The sequence below is a fragment of the Ipomoea nil genome, unplaced genomic scaffold, assembly GCF_001879475.1.
Source record: "Ipomoea nil cultivar Tokyo-kokei standard unplaced genomic scaffold, Asagao_1.1 scaffold2805, whole genome shotgun sequence".
NCBI classification, from domain to species: Eukaryota; Viridiplantae; Streptophyta; class Magnoliopsida; order Solanales; family Convolvulaceae; genus Ipomoea; species Ipomoea nil.
Genome location: NW_017619233.1, coordinates 3082539 through 3108259, shown reverse-complemented (window position 1 = coordinate 3108259; position 25721 = coordinate 3082539). Strand labels below are relative to the sequence as shown.

The window sequence follows — 25721 nt, the reverse complement described above, 5'->3', positions numbered from 1 at the left end:
CTACCCACAGGAAAGACAGCCATAGGATGCAAATGGGTATACAAAACGAAACTCAAAGCAGATGGTTCTGTGGAGCGATACAAAGCACGACTCGTAGCAAAAGGTTATACTCAACAATTGGGAATCGATTACATAGAGACTTTTTCGCCAGTTGCAAGGATAACTACTGTTCGTACCTTCTTGGCCGTTGCTTCATCACAAGATTGGCACATTCACCAGCTAGATATAAACAATGCTTTCCTCCATGGTGACTTGACAGAGGAGGTTTACATGACACTGCCACCCGGTTTTCAAAGTGATAAACCGAAGCAAGTTTGTAGATTGTTGCGCTCTTTATATGGTCTCAAACAAGCCAGCCGCCAATGGAACGCAAAGCTAAGCACTGCCCTATCGCACATGGGATTTGCTCAATCCAAATCCGATCCATCCTTATTCACAAGAGGACGTGAGGGTAGCTTCATTGCTGTGTTGGTTTATGTCGATGACATATTAGTTGCAAGCCCAAACATGCAACTAATTCAGGATCTAAAGATACTCCTTGATGATGCTTTTAAAATCAAAGACCTAGGAAAGCTAGGTTTCTTTCTTGGAATCGAAGCAAAGATGAGCAAAGAAGGCCTGAATATATGCCAACGCAAATATGCCATGGATATATTAGCCGAAACAGGTTTTCTGGAGAGCAAATTGGCAAACACACCCATGATACCTGGCCAACATTTAAGCCATGATGATGGTACAGTTCTTGAAGACATCAGCAGCTATAGAAGACTGGTTGGACGTTTGCTCTACCTCACAGCAACTAGACCAGACATAGCCTTCGCAGTCCAACAGTTAAGTCAGTTCATTGATGCACCGACTAATAAGCATCTGAGCGCTGCACATCGAGTCCTTCGTTACATCAAGAAAGCCCCTGGCCAAGGGCTCTTCTATCCAAAGCACTCTGATCTCCTTCTCAGTGTTTTTTCAGACTCTGACTGGGCATCGTGTTCTGAGACGCGAAGATCAATAACCGGTTATTGCATCTTCCTTGGCCCTTCTCTGATTTCATGGAAATCAAAGAAGCAAGCAACCATCTCCAGGTCATCTTCCGAAGCTGAGTACCGAGCCCTTGCTGCCACAGTTTGTGAGGTACAATGGATCAATTTTCTACTTGCTGACTTGCAGATTCAATTGATGAAGCCAGCAGATGTCTTTTGTGACAACAAATCTGCGATTGCTATTGCGGAGAACCATGTGTTTCATGAGCGCACCAAACACATCGAGATAGATTGTCACATAGTTCTCTCAAGGATCAATCAAGCTTCTATCCATATCGTCATCAAATCAGATTGCAGACGGTTTCACAAAACCTCTCCCGAGAGCTATATTCTGGACCTTTATTTCTAAGCTGGGCATACAAGACTTGCATGCTCCTGCTTACGGGGGGGGGGGGGGGGGGGGGGGGGTGTTGGAGGACATAGCAGCAGAGTCTTTTCCTCTTCATAACAGTATGACATTAAGCACATCATCAAAGTCTTCTCCTCTTCATAACAATCCATTAACTGAGTCTTTTCCTCTTCATAACAGTATGTTATAATAGCTATTCTCTCCAAACCTTTCCTATATAAAGAGCTTTCTTCTTCATCTCCCATAGATGTAACAAATGATATACATCAATATGAATCATTTTGCTTCTCTCTTTGGTAAATTCTCCTGCTAATTTTCATTGTTTTTTATTGAAGATCAAGTCAGTGTCGTGGAGAGAGTGCACTATTATAGAAATATTTAAAAAATTGAGAGTAAAATTTAGAAGTATAAATATATTTTTTCGGGTCAAATATTCAAACGCAACACATTTTATTTTGACGTGGATTTGGCAATAAAATAATTGGGACGATGGAAAGCATTGATTCACTGCATACTGCACTTTGCACCTAACAAAAGGATACTTTAGAATATATTCTTCCATAAACCCACCCCAATTTCAAGATATAGTTTGATGGGGTCGAAAAATCTAAATCACATTCACTACAAAATTTCATCTTCTAATATAATACTCCGTAATAATTTTTATTTTTTATTTTTTGTTATTGGATATGTAAACTGACTACCAACACCCATATTAAGAAACATAATCCATACCCGCACGAACTTAACTCAATGATTCATTAGGCAGTATTTAGGAGAAAGAGACCAAGGTTCGAACTTCGGCGGCAATGTGGAAATTATGTTCAAAGTGGGCAGATTCTTTGTGCGCACCTACATTTGGCCCTGTCCGTTGAACCATTAAATCACCGTCTTACATCCTCCCAGGCCCTGTTCGGAGTGTCCGCTAAACCATTAAGTCACCGTCTTACATCCTCCCAAATGCTCAAGAAACAGAATCCATCGTTTGATACATTAAGACAAAAACTTGTGTGACACGTCTTACGGATCCTTATCTGTGAGACGAGTCAAGTCAAAATGAAAATGTAATATTTATACTGAAAAATGTAATAATAATCAGGAATAAATTGTTTATTACTTATATGAGAAAGTGTAATACTTTCAAAGAAAAAAATGTAATACTTTTACATTTTGATTTAAAAGTGATAGGGAATATATAAGGTCGGTTTATGGTGTGAGGCTAGAGATTCTCGAGCTAAGTAAAGCTATATAGAAATTGCCAAAAGTCCCCTTTACAAGCGTCTCGTGGGATATTTATAGGGAATTTGAGAGGACACATGCTAAGAGGGCGGCATGTGCGCCACATGCCTTCCATGCACTCGATAATTTGGTGGGCTGAGGAGAAACGTGCACTTGTAAGGATATATCTGACTATCTAATTGCTTATTGGGATCATTTTGAGCGTTAAGTATACGTTCTCGGGATCTCAGACGAGTAAGTAAGTCGGGATCGAGCACATAAAGGTTAGGGTAACGGCTCATCAAGCCTTAGGGACGGTCAGGCGCTACACTCTGGTCGGGAAACAATCCAAGCCTCGAGGTGATTCGTACCCGACCAGGTACTGGGCACAAGAAGGACCGTAGTCCGGGGTATATTTTCTATCAAAAAGTATTTAATTTTTCTTCGAAAGTATTACAGTTTCCCTTATACGTTACAAACACTTGTCAACATTACTTATAAGGAAATTGTAATACTTTTGACGAAAAATATAATACTTTTACATCAAAATATAAAAGTATTACATTTTCCTCAAAAGTATTACACTTTCTCTTATAAGTAACGACTTTATTCCTTATTAATATTACATTTTTCGGATAAGTATTACATTTTCATATTAATCTGATTTGATTAGACTCGTCTTACAAATAAAGATCTGTGAGGTCTCACACACCCTTTTATATTAATCGGATTTCAGTATTAAATGATACTCGTTAAAAGATTTTGATTTCAGTAATTTCATCCTACGACAAATTAAAAAGGAGCGCAATACAATATAATAAGGAAAAATGACACTTTTTTCCCATGTGTTATATACTTATAACACTTCTTCCCCTAATATGTTAGATGAACATATTTACCCTTAAAATACTTCTCCAACAAATTATAATCACGATTTGGTTCAAATCGAACAGACACTATAGCAACCAAATAGAAATGTTATGATGACAATTTAGAACCGGAACTCAATATTTAGAGTTTATTAAAATCGTGAACCGAAAAAGTCTGTTCATGTTTTGAATTGAAAAAAATAAAATACATTAATTGTTGAATTTAGAATATTTTGAAAATAAAAAAAAAAAATTTAAAAGAAAGTTTGAACCAACAGTTCAAATTGGATCCGAAACCGTGTACCGACAATTCAAAATAAAAATCAAATCGCGGTTATATATACTTGTATGTAAGAATCGAAATAAATGTGAAAAAGAACATACACTATTTGCAAATATTATAATTCGAATTTTAAGCTAATGTTAGTAGTTGTTCTGGTTTGAACCTCCGGTTCACGGTTCAGGATCCATTTTTTTTTTCAGTTCACGATTTTAATAAACGGAAATTCAAATATTGGGTTCTAGTTCTGAATCATAATAATAAAAAAATTGATTTGATTGCTATAGTGTCTGGTTTAGTTCGAACCGAACCGTGGTCATCCTTACATATAAACAATAATTTGTTGAAGAAGATAAATAAATAAAATATTTATTTTAAGGATAGAGATGTTCATTTAATATATCATAGAGAAAAATCACCACTTTTATAATAATTGAAAGGACAAATATAGATGCATGAATAACTTAAAAAAAAAAAATGATATAAGAATATAACTCAAGAAAAAAAATGTCATTTTTCCATATAATAATAATAATCAGATATCGAGGGAGCACAACTGCACCAACTTCAAGGTTCTTGTGCTTACAAATTCAAATTCAAATTCACAACAATACAATGTGGTTCGGTGGTTCCAATTCCCACCGCCTCTCCCCTTACAAAAAATAAAATAAAATGTTAATCCGTTATATTTTATTTAGTTTTTAAGATGTGGTATTTTTATAAATATGCTAGTTTTTTAAAAATGATTTTATAATTTATTTTTTGTTATATCTTTTTTAAATCTTATTTCCCGAAATTCTTAATAAATGGAAATTTTTTTAATGTAAAAATTGGCAATGTAATAACTTGAATCAAATATACAATTCTACTGAATAATTCAATTAAAATTTGAATAATGCTAGATAGTATCTTAAGTCTCTAAAGTTAACAAGTGAATAAGTTTAAAAAAAAAAAAAAGAAAAAAAAAAAAGGATGCACTAATTGGAGTAATAAAGTGTACGTTAAACACGGAAAGAAATCCAAAAGGTTTCCATCCCGCAACTTCCACCGTTTGTAACTAGTCAGGGGTAGACTAGCCAAAAAGGTTGTGAAGAGCTAGCTGTTTCTACTACTTTCTGCCCTTTGCCTTTGCTCCTTCCCCTATCACTCTCATCTAGTCATCATCTCTGCTAACGTACAGATCGGAATCGCAGAGCAATGGCGGACTGGGCACCGGTGGTAATCGGAGTGGTGCTCTTTATACTGCTGCAGCCGGGCCTGCTTTTCCAGATTCCGGGAAACAATCGCCCGCTCGAGTTCGGAACCATGAAGACCAATGGCAAGGCTATTGCTCTTCACACTCTGTTTTTCTTCGCTATCTACGCTATTCTCATCCTGGCCGTTCGTGTTCACATCTATACCGGCTGATCCGATCCGATCCCATCCTCATCCTTCGCTACTCTACTGGAAGCATTTCTACTCCGTAATCTCGTGAGTAATTTTCCTATTTCAGATCTAGCTCTATATATGCATTTTTCTTCCTTGTTCATAAACTCCTCTAATCCATGTACTGAAGAATTATCTGTTGGAGATTAGAAAACTATCCATCGTTTTTTGGGTTAGATTGATTTCGATTTCCAATTTGTAGCCATGGGTAAAAGTTTGACAGTAAAATTAGAATATGCTTAAATTTCAAGCAACTATTCAACTTTTACCATTTCAATTAAAATATTTTATACCTAAACTTCGTCGGGAAAATCAGAATTCTGTTTCGATAAAACGACAGCGTTTCAACATATTGCTTACCACAAAATCATTATAAATAATATTTCTCATAAATAAATACAAGATTATAAATAATATTTCTCAGAAATAAATACAAGATAGAAATATCAAATATCTTGGTGCATTAACTTAATGTACAAGTGATTATGGTACGGGTTTAAAAGTGTCTCTTATAATTAGGGCATGATCTAACAAAAAAAATGCACAATGTGATTGTATGAGGCGTTGGATGTAGGATAGCAATATCCATTTACTTTAATAATAATATCCGCTCTGCATAAATTAAATTTGGATTTAAAAAATCTCACTTAAAGTTGGTAGCGACCTAGATTTAAATTTTAAAATCACACTTGTAACTTTATGTATAGTATATTTTAGAGCAAATACCAATTTTGATCCCACGAGTATTAGTAAAATGACGGTTTTGGTCCACATGTTTAATTTCTACCAATTTTCATCAACGACTATTGTTTTAGTACCAATTTTCATCCACGACTATTATCTTTAGTACCAAAATTCATCACGCCAGTCACCCCTCCATCTAAGACATGCCGAAATCTAAAAATGTTAAGGGCATTTTTGTCATTTTCAACTTAAGACTCTAATTTGAGCATGAATAAAGGGATGCATGTAACCCCTAAGGGCCCTAAGATCAATCCCAATTCACAGTTCTCCTCCTCATCCTACTTTAATTTGAGGAGAAAAACTGCGAATTGAGATAGATCTTAGGGCTTAAATCTTTTTATTCATGCTCAAATTGGAATCTTAATTTGAAAAGACGAAAATACCCTTAATAATTTCATATTTCGACATGTCTTACATAAATGTGTGACCCTATGTGATGAATTTTGGCACTAAAACAATAGTCGTGGATGAAAATTGGTACTAAAGTGATAGTCGTGGGTGAAAATTGGTAGAAATTAAACATGTGGACTAAAACTGTCATTTTGCTAATACTCGTGGGACCAAAATTGGTATTTGCTCTATATTTTATACCTCACAAACAACTGTTGGAATATTGGGTAATAAGGTTAATTAAGACTTAAGAAGCACCGACAAGAAGTCCAATGACTAGAGATATATTATACTAAATATATCTAACACCGTTCCAAAAAAAAAAACAAACTAATAAGAAAATGAGAGATCCACCTTAATGCTTTGATCTCACTTATGTTGATGCTTGACAAGTCTAAATTGATAACCACTTATTAGTAATCTTGTCTCTAAGCTACCACTAAAATGTTAAACAATTGGGCATATCCAAATTAAAGTAATTATTTTTCAAGACAAGTATATCTGCTTTTATTTTCTGACGCACCTCTCATTCTCTCATTGCCTCATGTCCACTTCATCCCAGACTCCCAGTCATTGGCTAATGCCCAACTCATCTTATCAAATTAGGGAAACATTAATGACTTTGGTTACACAATGCTGCTTTTCTGACCGTGCAAAATTTAAAATAATTTAGTGTAATTCTCCAACAATATGCATGATGGATAACTTTGGTGCGAATATAATTAGGTACGAGGCACCCGACTTGACCCGAGTCAAAGCAAATCGATACTAACAGAGGAAAAAAAAAACAAATAGACTCGGGAAAGGCCGACCGTGGGGTTGGCGACAATTTATATTCTACACCACGGCGCGCGTTGCACTATGCGCCCAGATGTAAAACGACGTCGTTTTAATTATTATTTTTTTTTGAAATTTCCCACCCCAATGAATGGCAGTAGTTTTTTCTTTAAAAAAAACTCGTTGTTCAAGAATGTACATAATGTTATACTAGAATACACATAATGTTATACATGAATGTACATAATTATATAACAAAATATACATACTCTTTTTAAAAGATAATACACATAATCTAACATAATACATAATAAACATAAACTTTTATTTAACATAATACACATCAACTCTTAACATAATACACACAAATTTTCTGATTCGAATGTACATAATTGTATAAAAAGAATGTACATAATTGTATAAAAAATACACATAACTGTATGAACCAATACACATAACGTTGTGAACAAATACACATAACGTTGTGAACAAATACACATAATCTCAGCAACTTCCTACCGCGCCTCCCAACACTACCCCAAGACGACGTCGTTTTGGGAGGCGCGCGGCGTACAGTGCTATGTGCGCCGTGGTGTAGGATATAACGATTGGGGGTTGGCCCAAAGTGGTCCGACCTAGGGACGAGGGGTCAGTTGGGGCAAGTCAACGCGACACAGTCAACTGAGGTTGTAACCGTCCGTCTCTTAGAGCATCCACACTTGTGCATATTAGGGGAAGATTTCAGTATTAATTCTTCTCAATGGGGATAATAACAAATGTGGGGTGGGAATAATTGTGGAGATATTTATCCTGCAAAATTGGAGAGAATGCAGAAAAAGAAGAAAGAGAAAGAAAAGAAAAGAGGAGCTGCTGTGCGCGTTTCGCGCACAGCAGCTCGCCCACACGGGCGCGTCAGGCGCGCCGAACGGCGCGCCTGACAGGTTCTTTTTTTTTTATTTTTTTTTTCGTTTGTTTTTTAATTTTAGTTTTTTTATTTTTTTTTCTCCCTTCCCCACATTCTCTCTCCTAATCACTCTTACATTATCCCCATATTCTTCCCAACTAATGTGGATGCTCTTATATGGGTGGCAGGTGGTGCCTGAATTGCGTAGGAGATTACTCATGTATATTTTGTATAAATAACCTTGTACTTTCCTTGTTATGACATCCTATATCTTGTTAGAACACCACTTATAATCTTTTGAGGATTAATACAATTCTAATTAACACTATCTTGTTTCTTTTGAACATTTTCTTTGTCTTTCACTTAATCGGCTTAATTTGTTCGTGTCGCTCCGAATTAATTTTCTTCATCATTGGTGCTTTCAATGAGAGCTCGACATACAAACGTGAGCATGTTCCTTACTTTTGATCCTACCACAACCCTCACCTACGCAATGGCAAGGTCAAACTCTCTCGATTCCTGCAACACTAGTGTCACCCCAGTGCCAACAACCTAAAAGAAAACGCGAGTTCACAAACCTTATTGTTGGATGAGATACTAAGGCCTAGGTGGTCGACCCAAGAGCGATCTACCAATCGTTATGCTGTGCAATCGTGTGCACCATGCATGGTGCATACGGTTGCAAAACGACACCGTTTCATTAAAAAAAAAAAATCACGTTCAAATTGTTGTTAACGGCGTTAGACAATTTTCTTTCGTATTCAAACAGTAGGATATATCCATAAATTCTTAACTATATATCCACAAATTCATAACTATATATCCAGATTGAATTACATAACTATATATTCGTAATTTGACAACAGTACATTCAGAAATAATAACTACACATTCATAATTTGACAACAGTACATTCAGAAATAATAACTACACATTCATAATTTCATATCCATATATTCATAATTTCACAACTAGACATTTATAATTACATAACTCCATATTTAGAATTCTTAAAGTGCTTGTTCACAGAGAACTATATCCATAATTTCAAAAGTATATATTCACAACTTCATAACTATATATCCATAACTTCATAACTATATATCCAAACTTCATAACTATATATTCAGAATTGCATAACTATATATTCATAATTACAAGCCGATTGGAGTTTTTGTAAAAAAAAAAAAAAAAAAAAAAAAAAAAAAAAAAAAAAAAAAAAAAAAAAAATGATTGGTGGAGTTAAACGGTGCCACTAATGGCACCGTTACTCCATGATATTAAATGGTGTCATTTTGCAACCGTGGTGCACCATGCATGGTGCACAGGTTGCACAACATAATTTGCGGTGATCTACCAGTTGTTATATTATAGACCGCGGTGCATAATCGATTATGCACCGCGGCCCATATACGGCGCCGTTTCTTTAAGTAAAGAAACGGCCCGCCGTTAGAGTTAACGGAGTCCGTTTGTTTGGTATATTAAACACCAACTGACACTACAGTATATCCAAACCGACACTGCAGTTATATCAAAATGATACTGTAGTTATAGTGAAATGAAACTGCAGTGTATATAAACTGAAACTAAATAACATTTCACATATTTGAGTGTATATTGTACAATGAAGCTGTAATTATATCAAAATGATCATGTAGTTGTGTTTTAATAAAACTATATTGTATATAAAATAAAATTAAATAACATTTTCACATATTTGAGTCTATAAATATCGAATGAAACTATAGTTATATCGAAATGAAACTGTAGTTGTGTTCAACTGAAACTGCAGTGTATACAAAATGACACTGAATAACAGAGTTACTTTTTGTAAAAGGGTGTGAAACGGCGGAAATAAACACTGTTAATTTTCATTTAAAAAAAAGACGCGCGGTGCATAATCAATTATGCACCATGGTGCATAATATAATGTGCCGTGATCTACTAGTCGGGCTCAAAAAGTGCTCGATAAAGGCCCAAGTACGTGTGGCGGCCCAGTCAAAGTTTTGGGGCAAATTATTGTATGGACCATGGTCCACACAATGTTACGTGAACCATAATAAAAAGTACATTTTAATATACTAAATGTACATTATTTTTGTACTGAATGTACATTATACAATATAATGTACACTCAGAACAAAAATAATGTATATCCCCTGTATACAATATACATTATTTTTGTATTGAATGTATATTATTTTTATACTGAATGTACATTATTTTATAGTAGACAAAATATGGTCCACACAACTTGTGTGGACCATGGTCCATACAATAATGATTGAAGTTTTGGAGTAATATTTATGGTGGCGATCATGCATTAAAGGAAGATGGTCAAGTCAACAACTCTACTTTCCTAAATCACCCTCACATTCAATAATATTTCACTCTACTATAAATATCCAATTACAATATGCAATATTAATTTTCTACTATAAAATGCCATAATCAGAGACAAGAAAAGATATCCTCTGCATCTCCAACATCTTCATCAACCTGATCGACCTCTCTTCTTCCCAAAATTCCATAAAATATCACAAGTCCAAGAGCTTCATATATATATATATATATATATATATATATATATATATATATATATATATATACACACACACACACACATGTACAAGATTACTGCAAAGATAGTGGATTTTGGTTTGGCACTGCCAAAAAAGTCAATAATTTTTACCTTTTAGTTTCCATGTTAAAAATATTGTGTCTATTTATTTTTCCATTATCTCATTTACATTATATTTCATTATCCATATGTTGGTCAACCAACGATCGCCCAAAAATGGTAAAACAAACACTTACCATTGGTGTTTCAAAAAAAAAACACTTACCATTGGGGTTGGGGTAGATACCTAATGAACCATTTGAACAACATTCGCAATGGGGGACTGACCCCAAGGCTTGACCACGATTCGATGAGTTGCGAACGTGCTCACTAAGTTAGTAGTAGGGATGCAAGGCTCTGTGAGGTAGAAAAGTTCAAAAACGCTTGCTAAATTCCTAAAGATGACATTTAAAATGAAAGATATGAAAAAATCAAGTATTGTCTCAACTTGTATATCAAATATTTGCTTAGAAGAATTTTATACACCAAATAGCCTACCTTGAAAGATGCCTTAGACAAGTTTTATATGAATAAATATATATCATTTACTTATCACACTAATAATTGTCCAATCTTTTGAAGTAGATAATAAAGAACTGTTTAGACTTGAAGACAATAATGAAAATATTTTGGGACCAAAAGTTCATTACTTCATTACTGTTGAAACATTACTTTAGGACTATAAATTTCATAATCGCATCAAGCCTGATATTGCGTTTGTGATGAACTTGCTAGCAACATTTAAAGTTTTTCCTTCAATGAAACATGAGAACCATGTTTAACATATCCTCCGTATATCTTCAAGGCACCAAAAAAAAAAAAAAAAAAAAAATTGACATTTATTTGAGAAACCAATATATGATTTTGATGGACTACTTGGGTACTAGCTATTTTGTTTGATCCTCTCAATTTCCAAATTGGTTATGTAAGTATGTATTACCCCCAGTATCCTATATGATGAGGATAAAGCTTGTGTTCTTGCGCAAATGAGAAATGAGTACATTAAGAAATATTTGACAAAATACATAGTGTCAAGATTCAACCCACATGAGCTCCAAAAGAGTCACGGGATTATTATATAGAATGTTTACTCTGTGACAATCTAGTATATTTGTTTACTAAATCTCTTCCTACACTTATTTTTTAAAAACATATTCATTATATTAGAGAGTTTTGATATAATGTTCTTAATTAAAGATTTTTTAGCGATGCAACTACTGTAACACATGAATACACATATATCAGGTATTCTTTTCCTCAACTAGAACAATAAACAATCGGTGGTTCTTTGTATATTTTTGGTATTCTCTACTTTATTATATATTATACTCCGTAGTATTTATTGTGTTCCTAGGATGAGAATAATACTATGATTCACGCGAGTAAAGTCTTAATTTACAATTGAATTGAATTTTATTTTTTAGATCAATAATTAAGCTAAAAATAAATAAAATTTTACCAATATGTTTCACATTTTTGGCACTAAATTACCAATTTTAAAACGCTTTATTATCACATTTTTGGTACCAAATTAACTACACATAGAAGGGGAGGTGGATTAAGAGTTACTACACCAAATTAAAATCATGTTGTATAAAAAATAATTGGAAAAAAATGATGATATTTCAGATGGTTAAAAATTATATTAAAGCTCAAATTAATCTTGTTTGTTACAAGCCAAGATATGAAAAGAATTACAACATAGTCCAACAAAAGTATGTAAGAAAAATGAAAATTAAATAAGCAAAGTATATATAGTAGCTAGTAGGTGCGTATGTGAATACCAATAGCCACAATCAAGATGGTGTAGATACAGAAGTACAATATAGCATGAACAAGGATTGAGATGCCACTGGTGTACATGTTACCAAACTCAATCACCCTCGACCGCGCCGGCAGCTGGAACAGCAACCCCGGCGAGAGTAGGATGAACATCACCACCGCCACCACCACCGGTCCCCAATCCGCCCCCATCGCTATCTTTATCTCTCTTATATCTCTTGCCGCCGTACCGCCCTTCTCTTACTTCAATTCTTGCTAAGCTAGATGATATGATATGATGATGAAAGAATGAAGCTACGGAAGGATTATATTGAAGTGTCTCTCTCACTGGTTATGTAGCAGCGATTTACTTGGCGAAGAAGGAGAGTTTTGATGCTAAACTTGAAGGAGGAAGAAGGCAGCTAGAGTGTTCAATGGAGAAGAAAGGTATGAAATGGTTAGTGGGGTTTGCTTTTATGTGATGGACAGCAACAACCTCATCACTTTGTTTAATTAGAAGGCTGTCATATATTAAGTCACTATTTGAGGGTGTGCATTAAAAAAATCATACATTATGATCTTAGCTAGCACACGATTACAAAAGTAAACTAATTTAAGTTCTACATAGCTGACTGACAAAAACAAAAAAGGTCGATAAATCGTCACGACCCACTAGAAGTTGAATTTGTAATATTGTGATTATCGTGTAAATAACTTGATTAATTTAGCTGAGGTTGCCCCTTATTGAACAATATAATTATATTGTGGCAATCTTTACCAATAATTCACATGAATATATGGATTTAAGTAAGAATTATTGGTAAAGGTGAAGGAGTATTTTAGAGGAAAACAGAGTAAAAGGGGATAGATGGCAATCAATAAAGCAGGATATATGGATGTGCACGTGGAAAGGTGGATGGCCGGCGGAGAGTTGGATGGTATTTTGCGCTGGTGACCGGGAGGGTCTGGAATTGTTGAAGCTTTTGCTTGACTTAGGATGTTTGGCAAAAGCTAAAAGAAAAGGCATGGGGATTGTAACTGGACAACTTAATACACCGCCAAAAAAAACATTACTTCTTGTAGCCCAAAGTAATGATACACTTAACTTTTGTTCTCTGGTTTCTTGGTATTGAGGGCTGCTTTAATTTGGAAAAGCTAGTGATAGTGATGAACGTGTATCCTAGCTACAACTTCTATCAAGTTGGTAGGGTGAATTAGGCAAATTATGCTGTGCAAAACGACGTCGTTTTATTAACAACGCGCGTCTCCCCTTAAAAAAAAAAATACAGGTTCGATTCCCAGCAACAACATATGAACTAAAATTCCAGAATCGATGAACTAAAATTCCAGAATCGATGAACTAAAATTCCAGAATCGATGAACTATAATTCCATAATCGATGAACTATAATTCCATAATCGATGAACTAAAATTCCAGAATCTAATCTATGAACTAAAAATTCCAAAATGAATGAACTAAAATTTCAGAATCTATGAACTAAAATTTCAGAATCGATGAACTACAATTCCATAATCGATGAACTATAATTCCAGAATCAATGAACTAAAATTCCATAATCTATGAACTAAAATTTCAAAATGAATGAACAACATAATGCTGTTGCTGGGAATCGAACCTGAATTTTTTTTTAAAGGGGAGACACGCATTTTAATAAAACGACGTCGTTTTTGCATCCGTATGCACCATGCATGGTGCATACGGATGCACAGCATAACTATTCGGTGAATTATATCATAAATCATTGATCTTATATTGTGGACCTGATGACATTCTGATTATGTCTCTGTAGTTAACAAATTAATAGATTATATATATAATAAATTATATGTATATTATAGGGCTACTCCAATAAAAATTGAAGCCATGTGCAATATCTTAATTTAGGGCCCTTTTTTCAAGTAATTTTTATATACAAATAATAATTGTTCAAAAAGTTGTATCAAAATTTAAATATTGTATAAAAAATACATCTAAAATTTTATTTAAAAAGTGACCTGCACCGTGTACATTTAGACGCAAAATCATCTATTAAACTTTCGATATCAACTTCTTCCAAAAGCTCATTTTCAATTGAGATTAAAACTATTATTCCATTGAGTCTCTCTTGCAACATATATACTTGCAGTAATTGGGATAGTCAATAATATTCAATATGCAATAGTAGCATTTAGAAAACAACACATATTCCTCAATGAATTCAATATACTCATTGCCCCTATCTTTTCTTTCCATAAAATCTCTCTAACCAATTTTAGATCAATATACAATTCATTTCCATCAATATCACCACACTATTCATTGAGATATGGAAATTGAATTAAAAAATAAAAAGGATTAATCAACGATTTGGTCCCTCAATTGTTAGCGAAATATCAATATAGTCCTTTAATCGCGTATCGATTTGGTCCCCGAAAACAACTGTTTTTTGTTGATTAACCCCCTCCTCCGACTTGTCTGTCTATAGTCCAGCGAGAGCTCCAATTTTTCATGGACAATTTAGTCATTTCATGACTTTGGTCTTCTTCTTAAATGAAATCCACCGATCTCCTAGTATTCTCCGGCGATTATCTCTGTCTCTGGGAGGTCTGAGAAGCTTCCATTGAGCCCGTTTCCACGCTCAACAACTGCAAAACCAGCGAATACTACGCCCCATTGACCTCCTTCGATTGGAACGAGGTTGAGCCGCGGCAAATCGGAACCTCAAGCATTGACACCACGTGTACGATTTGGGACATCGAGAAGGGCGTAGTGGAAACCCAATTAATCGCCTACGATAAAGAGGTGTACGACATAGCCTGGGGGAAGCCGGGGTTTTCGCGTCGGTTTCGGCTGACGGGTCGGTTCGGATCTTCGATTTTAGAGACAAAGAACACTCCACAATCATATACGAGAGCCCCCAACCCGACACCCCATTAGGTCCCCTGCAATGCCCGTGGCTGAGCTGGAGAGGCACAATGCTAGTGTGAACGCCATTGCTTGGGACCCCCCAGAGCTCGCACATCTGTTCTGCTGGAGAGAATGGGCACGCACTTAATTACCTAGGAATTGCCCACAGTTGCAGGCCCAAATGGGATTGACCCCATGTCAATGTACTCAGCTGGGGCTGAGATTAACCAGCTTCAATGGTCTGCTGCACAGCCTGACTGGATTGCCATTGCGTTTTCTAACAAGCTTCATATGCTAAAAGTGTAAGGAGATGATAAAGATTGCACCTTTACTAGGTTGTAGCAGTGGTAGTTAATGGGTTAGTTATATATTGTTAAGTAGTGTTGTTTGGTATGTGTTTGTAATTGGTTATCCGTTAATGGGTTTGTTGAATGTTGGAACTTGTATTAAGAAGAAGACCAAAGTCATGGAATGACTAAATTGTCCATGGCAAATCGGAGCTCTCACCGGACTATAGACGGAAAACGGCCGGAGGGGCTTAATCAACAAAAAACAGTTATTTTCGGGGATCAAATCGATGATTACGCGATTAAGGGATTACATTGATATTTCGTTAACAATTGAGGGACCAAATCGTTGGTTTCCCCAAATAAAAATAATGGTAATTGCTAATTGGTAGAAGGTCCAGGGCGAAGATACTAATTGTTATTTGAGATTTTAAATTGGAATTGTCATTCTTAATTAACAATGGTACTTGTCAATTGAGATTTAAAGATTGGGAACCGTCAAAAGTAGGAAAGGGAATCAAGGGATTAGAAAACACACACATACACATATACTTTTTGGGGGGGATTTTTAAAATAACTGTCAATTGGGCACAATTTCACCATATCACAAATTGACACAATCTCCATTTCCCTAGAACACACACACACACATACATATATATACATTTTTTGGGGATTTTTAAAGTAACTGTCAATTGGGCACACGCGCGCGCACACACACACACACATATATACATTTTTTGGGGATTTTTAAAGTAACTGTCAATGGGGCGCGCGCGCGCACAATCACACATACACATATACATTTTTGAGAATTTTTAAAGTAACTGTCAATTGGGCACAATTTCACCTTATCACAAATTGGTACAATATCCCTACACAGCCTAGAATCTTGTATACTATATATACATATATATTTTTCTAATTACGGGGCCCCCCAAAAATTAGAGGCCATGTGCGGTCGCACATGTTAGACATGCTCAGAACCGGCCTGGTGTCAGGGAGTAATTCCCAAATTCTCTGCACACCTAATTGTGAGCATGATATTCAATGCTCCGAGCAAGGAAGGTCTGGGTACTTCAACTACCATATTTCCTAAAGGCTAGTACAAAGTCCAATCTCCGCTCACCATCGGACTTGAAGACTCACTTGAGATTTAGCCAAAAAGAGTTAATGTGATTGCATAAATAATCCTAAAGACCCTTTATTAGTCCTAAAGATTGCGCTCATGGTTGTACTCTTTTCCCCTTAGTTAAGCTTTTTCCCACTGAATTTTCTTAGTCTAAGGTTTTGAACGAGGCAACCAGCGTAAATCACACTCCCTATACTTAACTCAGACTTGGGGGGCTCATCATGGACTATTTAGGCGCTCAGAGCATGTTCGAACTTGATATTCGTTTTCTACTTTCTTGTGACATCACTTCATGAGTCACAAGAAGTCACAAGAAAGTGACAACTAGATGATGGATGGTATACTGGGTTGACCGGTCGGACTAATCAACCAAAATGGCATGGCCCACATGGGCCAGCTCAAGAAAGTAACTAGATCAATGGAACCCAAGAAGGATACCAGTACAAAACAACTTAGAGTTTAATACGCAAATAATTTTGTGGACGCAACTTAGAGTTTATGAACACACAATATTAACATATATGTAATTGATTACCTTATTTTGTATTCACAAGTTCATTTCAAACAGTGTAGTACACAATATTAACATATTAGGATTTGATGACAACTTGAAAATGACCTTGAATTAGACGAAGACATGCATTGAAGAGTAATACGTAGTATTTTTATACCCCTGCTCATACTATACTTCTTTTACCATAAGAAAATTCTGATTCGAAATTCTACTCGTACTACACTATTAGGGCTAGTTATGTAAAAAAGAAGATAATTAGAAGAATAATATTAAGTTGGAGAGAAGAAGTTGACAATGTGGAAGAAAGAAGAAATGAAAGAAAATTAAAAACAATTGTAAGTTATCATCCACGTCAACAAGCAATCGTAAAAAAGAGTGATAATTAACTAACGGGTGAAATTTTCAAAAAAAAAAAAAAAAAAAAAACTAACGGGTGAAATTGCATACATTTTAAGTGTTGAAGGGAGTATTTTTTTAGTATAGTCAAGTCTAATTGCACTTTTAAATTTCATATAATTGATCCTTATTCTCACATTAAAAAAAAGAAAAAGAAAATCTCTATACCCTCCACTATCTTCTAAACTTTACGAGTACTTTATTACTCATTGAAATGAAGATATGAATAACTAGGGGCTGACGATTCAGTTTAGTGTAATACCTAAACACTATTTGGTATTATTTTTTTTAATAATAATAATAATACTAATAATAATAACAATAATAATAATAATAATAATAATAATAATGTCAAGATTCTATTATTCTTGTGGCAAAAAGTGGATGTGCTCAACCTAGGCGTCTCATATTCTGACTCAATAATTTGCAAAGGGGTTAATCATAATGACTAAAGCTCTGTTTGGCAAACCTAGCTTAAAAGCTATAAGCTAGGAGCTGAAAGTTGAAAAAGGAGTTGAAAGCTGAAAAGCTATAAGCTCGGAGCTGAAAACTGAAGAACTGTTAAGCTAGCTGTTATGATTGAAAGTGTTTGGTAAAATTAGATTTTTGATAAGCTGATAAATATAAAAAGACTAAAAAGGACATCTTCCTAAAATTTAAATTAGTTTGTTTACATATTAAAATTTAACATTTTGTCTTTAAAAAAAATTAACATTTTGAAATAAAACTATTAGCATAATCATGATCTAGCATCTCATAATGAAGTAGCAATATTGTTGCAAATCTAATAATAATAATAATAATAATAATAATAATAATAATAATAATAATAATAATAATATTTGCGGTGAAAGTTGCGGATAAAGAATAAGAGAAAAGGATTTTAATTGAGAAGGGTAAATTAAGTCATTTCTTTAAAATAATGAGGATAAAGATGAAAAAAAGTTAGGAAGCTAGGAGCTTATTTTGAAACGCTACTTAAAGTAACATTCTAAAATAAGCTCTTATTTTAAGCTAGGAGCTTATTTTGGGAACATTACCAAACAGAACTTATAGCTTATTAGTAGCTTAAAATAAGATATAAGCTCCTAAATAAGCTCTGCCAAACAGAGCCTAAGTTTCAATTTTATCAATAGAAGCTAAAGTTTTAGTTACTGTATAAAAAGCCTTTTCATTTTGAAAAATTTACTTCCACACCGACCATACTATTATGCGACTTAATCTTTTAATTTCTTGTGACAAATTTCACCCTCCACCAATTGAGGGCAAATTATGCTGTGCATCCGTATGCACCATGCATGGTGCATACGGATGCAAAAACGACGTCGTTTTAATAAAACGCGTGTCTCCCCTTAAAAAAAAAATCAGGTTCGATTCCCAGCAATAACATATGAACTAAAATTCCATAATCGATGAAGTATAGTTTCATAATCGATGAACTATAATTCCATAATCGATGAACTATAATTCCATAATCTAATCTATGAACTAAAAATTCCAGAATGAATGAACTAAAATTCCATAATTTATAAACTAAAATTTCATAATCGATGAACTACAATTCCATAATCGATGAACTATAATTCCATAATCAATGAACTATAATTCCATAATCAATGAACTAAAATTACAGAATGAATGAATAATATAATGTTGTTGCTGGGAATCAAACCTGAATTTTTTAAAAAAGAAAACGCACATTTTTTAATAAAACCACGTCGTTTTGGCATTCATGGTGCATCCGGCAGCACAGCATAACGATTGCCAATTGAGCTGTTATGCTGGCAGTCTATTATTCTTGTGTTTTTCGCTGAACGCCTGAAGCCCTGAGGGCCTGAACTGCAAAACGTGAAAGCCCTAACACCTCGTCGCCCCAAAGATCCAAGCTGAAGTCGCCGGTCGCTGCCTCGCCTGACCAGTCCGCCACTTCACTTCTTCGCCTGCTGCCAGACCATTACTCCGTTATCGTCGGACCAGTCGCCAGTCCTCGCCCTAATTTCGCCAGTCAGCAGCCCAGCAGGAGTCCTCAGTGAGTCAGTGCCTCACAATCTCTGCCTCTCAGGTTCGTATTTTTGCCATAATTTCTCTAATTTTATTTTTGCCCTAATTTCCCTAATCCTTAGACTCTTAATTAGTTAATTATATTAAATTTTATTGGTTTTGCCCTTGAATTTTATATGAATGTGAGCGGTGACTAATATTGTTTTTAATCAATTTAAATATTTAACGTATGTGGTTTTTGGATGATTTAGCCGTATGTGCTTAAGTGCTTTTATATGAATCATGAATGTGATTATGTCAGCACTGAGCCAGTGAGCAGCTAAAATGCCTAAAAATATTGTTTTTAAATCATGAATGTCGTATGTGCAGTGCTTAAGTGGTTTTTGGATGATTTATATCTAATAGACTAAATGAGTAAATGACTAATATAAGTAATATTGTTTTGAATGTGACTATGTGAGCAGTGAGCAGTTATTGGATTGTTTTAAATGACTAATATTGTTTTTAATGTATGTGCTTTTATATGAATGTGAGCTCTTGTGGGTGTTGCAAAGGAAAATGATGAATATTGTTTAATTGTTTTGATTTTTGAATGTGAGGATTGTGAGCAGTGAATGAATTGTATTGGTGTTGGCATAATTTCCCTAATTTTGTTTGAACCTTGTATTTGAAGATTTTTGAATTCATTTTACCTTTGCTTCTTCGCCCCCCACTCAAAAGAAATCTTGGCTCCATCCCTATTTGTTAATGGAGGTTGCAAAAGGTGATGTTTGCTGTCTTAGAAAGATTTGGATTTCTTTGAATTGTTAATGAGTTAATACTCAAAATTGTCCTCGACTATAGTGGGTTTTCTCAATTTCATCCTAAATGACTTTGGTGACCTAATATTGTCTTAGACTTTTGTGTTTCGCTCAATTTAGTCCTCCGTTTGTTATTCCGTCAAATTGGTGTTAAATAAAGGAACAATTCAATAATATCAATATTGACCTCTCTTTACTTTCAACATGCGGAAGTGAGAAATCCTTCTTTCTTGCACGAATTACACCCAGAATTACTCCCAGACCTACGAATCAAGTTTTATATTCGCAGGTTTAAAAGTGATTTTGGGAATAATTCGTAAAAAAAGATGGATTTCGCACATCACATGTCTATGAGTAAAGAGATGTCAATGTTAAAATTACTGAATTGTCTATTTATTTAACAACAAATGGACGGAATAACAAATGAGGGGACTAAATTGAGCAAAAACACAAAAGTTTGAGACTAAATTGAGTAAAAGCACAGAACTCTGGGACTATATTAAGACACCAATGTCGTTTAGGACAAAATTAAGAAAAATCACTATAGTCGAGGACCATTTTGGGTATTAACTCAATTGTTAATGGTCGAGAGAGAGAGAGCTATGGCTTTAGTATGGGCGATGTGCTTCTGTTAATTATATAATTATAGGAAGATCAGTTGGTTACTTTAGGGCTTCTTTGTTAATCATCTAATTAGAGGAATGAGTAGAAGATTTATTTTGGGATTGTGGCAGAAAAGATTTTTGAGGGTTTAATGACGGTAAATTTAAATGAAAATTATTAGAACAAAACTAGGTACACAATTGACAAAAGAAGAAAGAAGTATTGTATTTGGAATTTTAGACGTAGCCATTGAGCTACTCGGTTGAATTTCAAGGTCTATGATGCTAGTTGCTAGAATGAATTTTGATGGTGAGTGTTTTTAAGGGAGGTTTGATATATAATTATCATGATATCTTTTATAATCAAACTCCTAGCAACTTATATTTTGTAAACATACTTGTTTGGTAATGACTAAAGATTGATTGTTAAGCATATAAATTGAGTCAACTAAGTAAATCACTAAATCTAGCGTTTCTCTATTTACTTTCAAACGCTCTACAGTATTTGAATAATGTTTTGGGGATGTAGTGTTATAACAGTTTTTACAGTTTTACATGTTATAGTTCGGTTCTGTTTATTTTGGACTAGGGGTGCGGCATGCACATTTTTAAAGCACCATGAATGTGTTAATTTGCTATGATTGAACTGAAGGTACTGAAGTTCAGTTATAAACATGTGTACAATGCATGTATATGAGAAAGATATGAGTTATGTGACCTAGCTTCTAAACAGAGAAGCACTTATGTCATGGTTTTAGAACTTTTTAATTTTCTTTTCTTAATTGGAGTAATCAAACTAATCATTGAGGTGAGACTTTCTTTATTCATCAGTTAATTTAGAAATGTTGATTTTGTAATGCAACTGTACTTGGTCTTTATCTTCTGCTTTAAAATTCAGTGCTAAGTTAATAGATTAAAGCTTTAAAGATACATATTTAATGTTAATAACCGTGATTGGATAATACTATTCTGCAGTGTGGTCAAAATAATCTTAATCAGAGAATGACTACAAAGAGGGAGGCAGAAAACAGTGAGCTGGATGAGGAAACAGACTCAAAGAAGCAGAAGATAGTGGAGCAATCCTCTCCTTCTTCTCCGCCTCAGCTTGCTTTTGATAATGCCCTTCTTCCACTTGCATCATATGATGATGATGATGAGGATGAAGATGGTGACAAGAGAGATCAAAATGTTGCAAGAGGAAGATTGGGGAGCAGTGAGAACAAGTCTGACAGTGAAGAGGATGATAGTGAAGATGAAGCTTGGAAAGGAAGTGGAGGTAGGAAGCACCGAGTGGTTGAAGTGAGAAGGGACTGTCCTTATCTTGATACAGTTAATAGACAGGTCATTCTTGATTCTTTCTTCCATGGATGAGTTTGTGTATGCAGTAGCCATGCCAATGTTTTGGTCTTTCTCTTATTTTCATTTTCTTGATCTTATTGAAGCTCCATAGTGAGTATGTGCTAACCAATAGGATTTTGTTCATCCTGTTCTTGGGGCCTGAGGTTGATGCTAAATTTTTTGACTAGATTTCCTTTTCACTCCATATCATGTACCTATATCTGAATATCATGTTAATTAGGTTTGTAATTAGCAAGCTTCTTTTAAAAAAATTTGCCTCTGTAGGTTTTTGGTTATTGGTGTTTGCTCTCTATTCCATTGTTCCATTATTTTCTTGAAAGCTTATGTAGAAGCTGGATTTCCTTTTTCTATTAAGGTATCACTGCCACTGAAGTTTATGAATGTTGTAACTTGGTGGCTCATATTCTAATTCCTTTTCCACTTTTGCAGGTTCTGGATTTTGACTTTGAGAAATTTTGTTCTGTGTCTTTAACAAATTTAAATGTATATGCATGTTTGGTGTGTGGGAAGTATTACCAAGGAAGGGGGCCAAAATCTCATGCATATACACACAGTCTTGAGGCAGGGCACCATGTTTACATCAATCTGCGAACAGAGAAGATATACTGTCTTCCTGATGGATATGAAGTTATAGATTCATCACTGGATGATATTCGACATGTTCTGAATCCTAGGTTTGTTGGATTTCCTATTCGATTGCTTTTATCAACTTATTTATCTTCTCTTTCTTAGTTCCATATAATTCTTCATCTTGTGTTTTTTGTGGTTGGGATATGTTCTTGGAATCTCTTTGCAGATTTTCTTTGAAACAAGTTGAACAGCTCGATAACAGCACACAGTGGTCTAGGGCACTCGATGGATCTGATTATCTTCCTGGAACGGTACTAAACTTGGATTTTCTGGGATCAATTACCTTTTTCTTTAAATTGAATCTATGGAATCCATTACCTTTTTCCTGTTATTTATTTTCTTGTTTTTGTTCTAAATGCTTACCTAATTTAATTCTCCTTTAATTTGTAACCTGTTAGGTGGGGCTGAATAACATTAAGGAGACTGATTTTGTTAATGTTACAATTCAGTCTTTAATGAGGGTGACTCCATTGAGGAATTTCTTTCTAATCCCTGAAAATTATCAACACAGTAAATCCCCACTGGTTCATCGATTTGGAGAACTCACTCGAAAGATTTGGCATGCTAGAAACTTCAAAGGACAGGTTTCCTCTATTCCCCAACTGCACCTAGATTCTGTAGTTCCAACATATCTTTAACTTTGTGATGTTGCAGGTCAGCCCACATGAATTCTTGCAAGCTGTCATGAAATCAAGCAAAAAACGTTTCCGAATAGGTGCGCAGTCTGATCCTGTTGAATTTATGTCATGGCTTCTTAATACCCTGCACGCAGACCTCAGAACTTCCAAGAAAAGTAGCAGTATAATCTACCAGTGCTTCCAGGTGTTGCCCTATAAAATGATCATCCTCTTTTTTTCTTTTTTTTTTTTTTTTCTTTTTAATTTTTCTAATACTGTATAGCCTAATGATGCATTGTTTATTGCAGGGTGAGTTGGAGGTGGTGAAAGAGATGCACAGTAGAGCTGTTGCTGAGAATAAAGAGAATGGAGATGCTAATGGTGATGGTGGAAGTGACGCTGTCAATGTAATCGCTGAAACAAGTAGAATGCCTTTCTTGATGCTTGGACTTGATTTACCTCCACCTCCTCTTTTCCAAGATATTCTGGAGAAGAACATTATTCCCCAGGTTTGTATTTGTAACATATATGTAATGTTATTTTGACTGTCTTGAAAATTTGTTTACTTGCATTGTCCATCTGATGTGGAGTTTATAAGCTTTCTTTATAAAATGATAATATTTAATGACTAATTTTCTGATATTTCACTAGTTTAATCTTAATGTAATGGTATGGTATTCTACTGCAGGTTCCATTATTCAATATATTGAAGAAGTTTGATGGTGAGACCGTGACCGAAGTTGTGAGACCTCGTATTGCTAGGATGAGATATCGTGTGACAAAACTGCCAAAGTATCTAATTCTCCACATGCGCCGATTTACAAAGAACAATTTCTTTGTGGAAAAAAACCCTACTCTTGGTAAGTATTTTATTAATTGCAGTTTTTGGATCAGACATCTAACTATCAAAGAAAGGACAACAAATTTCTTTTGTACTTCCATAATGTGGCAAGATTGCAATGATAGTACTTTTATGATGGTAGACATAGAACCCTACTTCACCTGGAGATCTCATGCTTTCTATATTGATGTGATAAGTTTACTCATAAGATCGGAAAATACCCTCTTTGTATACACATAATTCTTGCAATCTCACTCTTTTGGAGAACAAGAATTTCAGCTTTGAGTACCTTTAAAAAATTTGAACTTGGGACACCTAGATAAATGTTTTTCCTTATGCTGTTTTCTTATGATGATGTATTTATCCTGTTCTTGTTCCAGTCAACTTCCCTGTGAAAAATCTAGAGCTGAAGGACTATATTCCTCTTCCATCACCCAAGGACAACGAAAAATTGCGTTCCAAGTATGACTTGATTGGCAACATTGTTCATGATGGCAAACCTGGTGAAGGATCCTACAGGGTATTCGTACAGCGAAAGTCAGAAGCACTATGGTAATTTTACCCCTTTCCGTTCATATAGTTTTATTATGTTTTCCATGATTTGAACGCCCTTGCATTCCAATTATTCGTTTCCTTGTATCTGTCCCAGGTTTGAGATGCAAGACTTGCATGTCACCGAGACTCTCTCACATGTCGTTGCGCTCTCAGAGGCATATATGCAGATCTATGAGCAGCAGCAGCAGTAACGAAACTTCCATTCCTTCATACTATAAGCAGTTTGAACTAATTTGGCAACATTGTCACGTTCTGTACTTTACGGTTAGATTTCTACATCTTCTGAAGGTTGCTAGGTTACATATGTCTTTACAGTCTACCATGGCAGTGAAGAATTTGATAGCCAACAATTTGTAGTTTTTGTGTACACAATTTGAAATGAGCCTAATGTTCTGTTTTTGTTTTTCATAGATTCACATTATATGTATTCTTTATCTTTTTGGGGATTTCGCTTTAGCAATGGTCTCTATATAACGAAACATTTAAAACTTACTTTTTGGGGAGGTCATGTATTATCATGTGAACTTTTGCATTCATCTTGGCCTTGCATCTTGACAAATCTATGATCCTTTTTTTTTTTTTTTTTTTTGTGTGTTTGAAATCTAAGGTTCAAATTGGCTACTGAACATAACTTGAAAATGCAATTAGGCCATTGAACAAAAAAAATTGTAATTAAGCCATTGAACATTCTAAATTTGTGCAATT

The 25721-nt window shown here is 34.8% G+C and overlaps 1 protein-coding gene and 1 pseudogene across 1 annotated transcript; both read left to right on the top strand.

The window, feature by feature from the left end:
- The first annotated feature begins 14910 nt into the window (after positions 1–14910).
- Positions 14911–15752, top strand: LOC109158150 (annotated as a pseudogene).
- A 3627-nt stretch (positions 15753–19379) lies between these two features.
- Positions 19380–25505, top strand: LOC109158149 (U4/U6.U5 tri-snRNP-associated protein 2-like). Its single transcript, XM_019305990.1, has 11 exons — positions 19380–19594; positions 19632–19673; positions 21990–22355; positions 22803–23047; positions 23170–23254; positions 23402–23587; positions 23658–23825; positions 23929–24129; positions 24309–24480; positions 24842–25013; positions 25111–25505. Exons 3-11 carry the CDS (start codon positions 22017–22019, stop codon positions 25205–25207), a joined length of 1665 nt encoding a protein of 554 aa, XP_019161535.1. The 5' UTR covers positions 19380–19594; positions 19632–19673; positions 21990–22016; the 3' UTR covers positions 25208–25505.
- The last annotated feature ends 216 nt before the right edge of the window (positions 25506–25721 follow it).

What these genes read in the sequence shown, in the direction of transcription:
- LOC109158149 (XM_019305990.1), top strand. Translation starts at nt 22,017, where the DNA reads ATGACTACAAAGAGGGAGGCAGAAAACAGTGAGCTGGATGAGGAAACA. An exon ending in TTGATACAGTTAATAGACAG is followed by an intron (nt 22,356 to 22,802) that starts GTCATTCTTGAT and finishes CCACTTTTGCAG; the next exon opens with GTTCTGGATTTTGACTTTGA. An exon ending in CTAGAAACTTCAAAGGACAG is followed by an intron (nt 23,588 to 23,657) that starts GTTTCCTCTATT and finishes GTGATGTTGCAG; the next exon opens with GTCAGCCCACATGAATTCTT.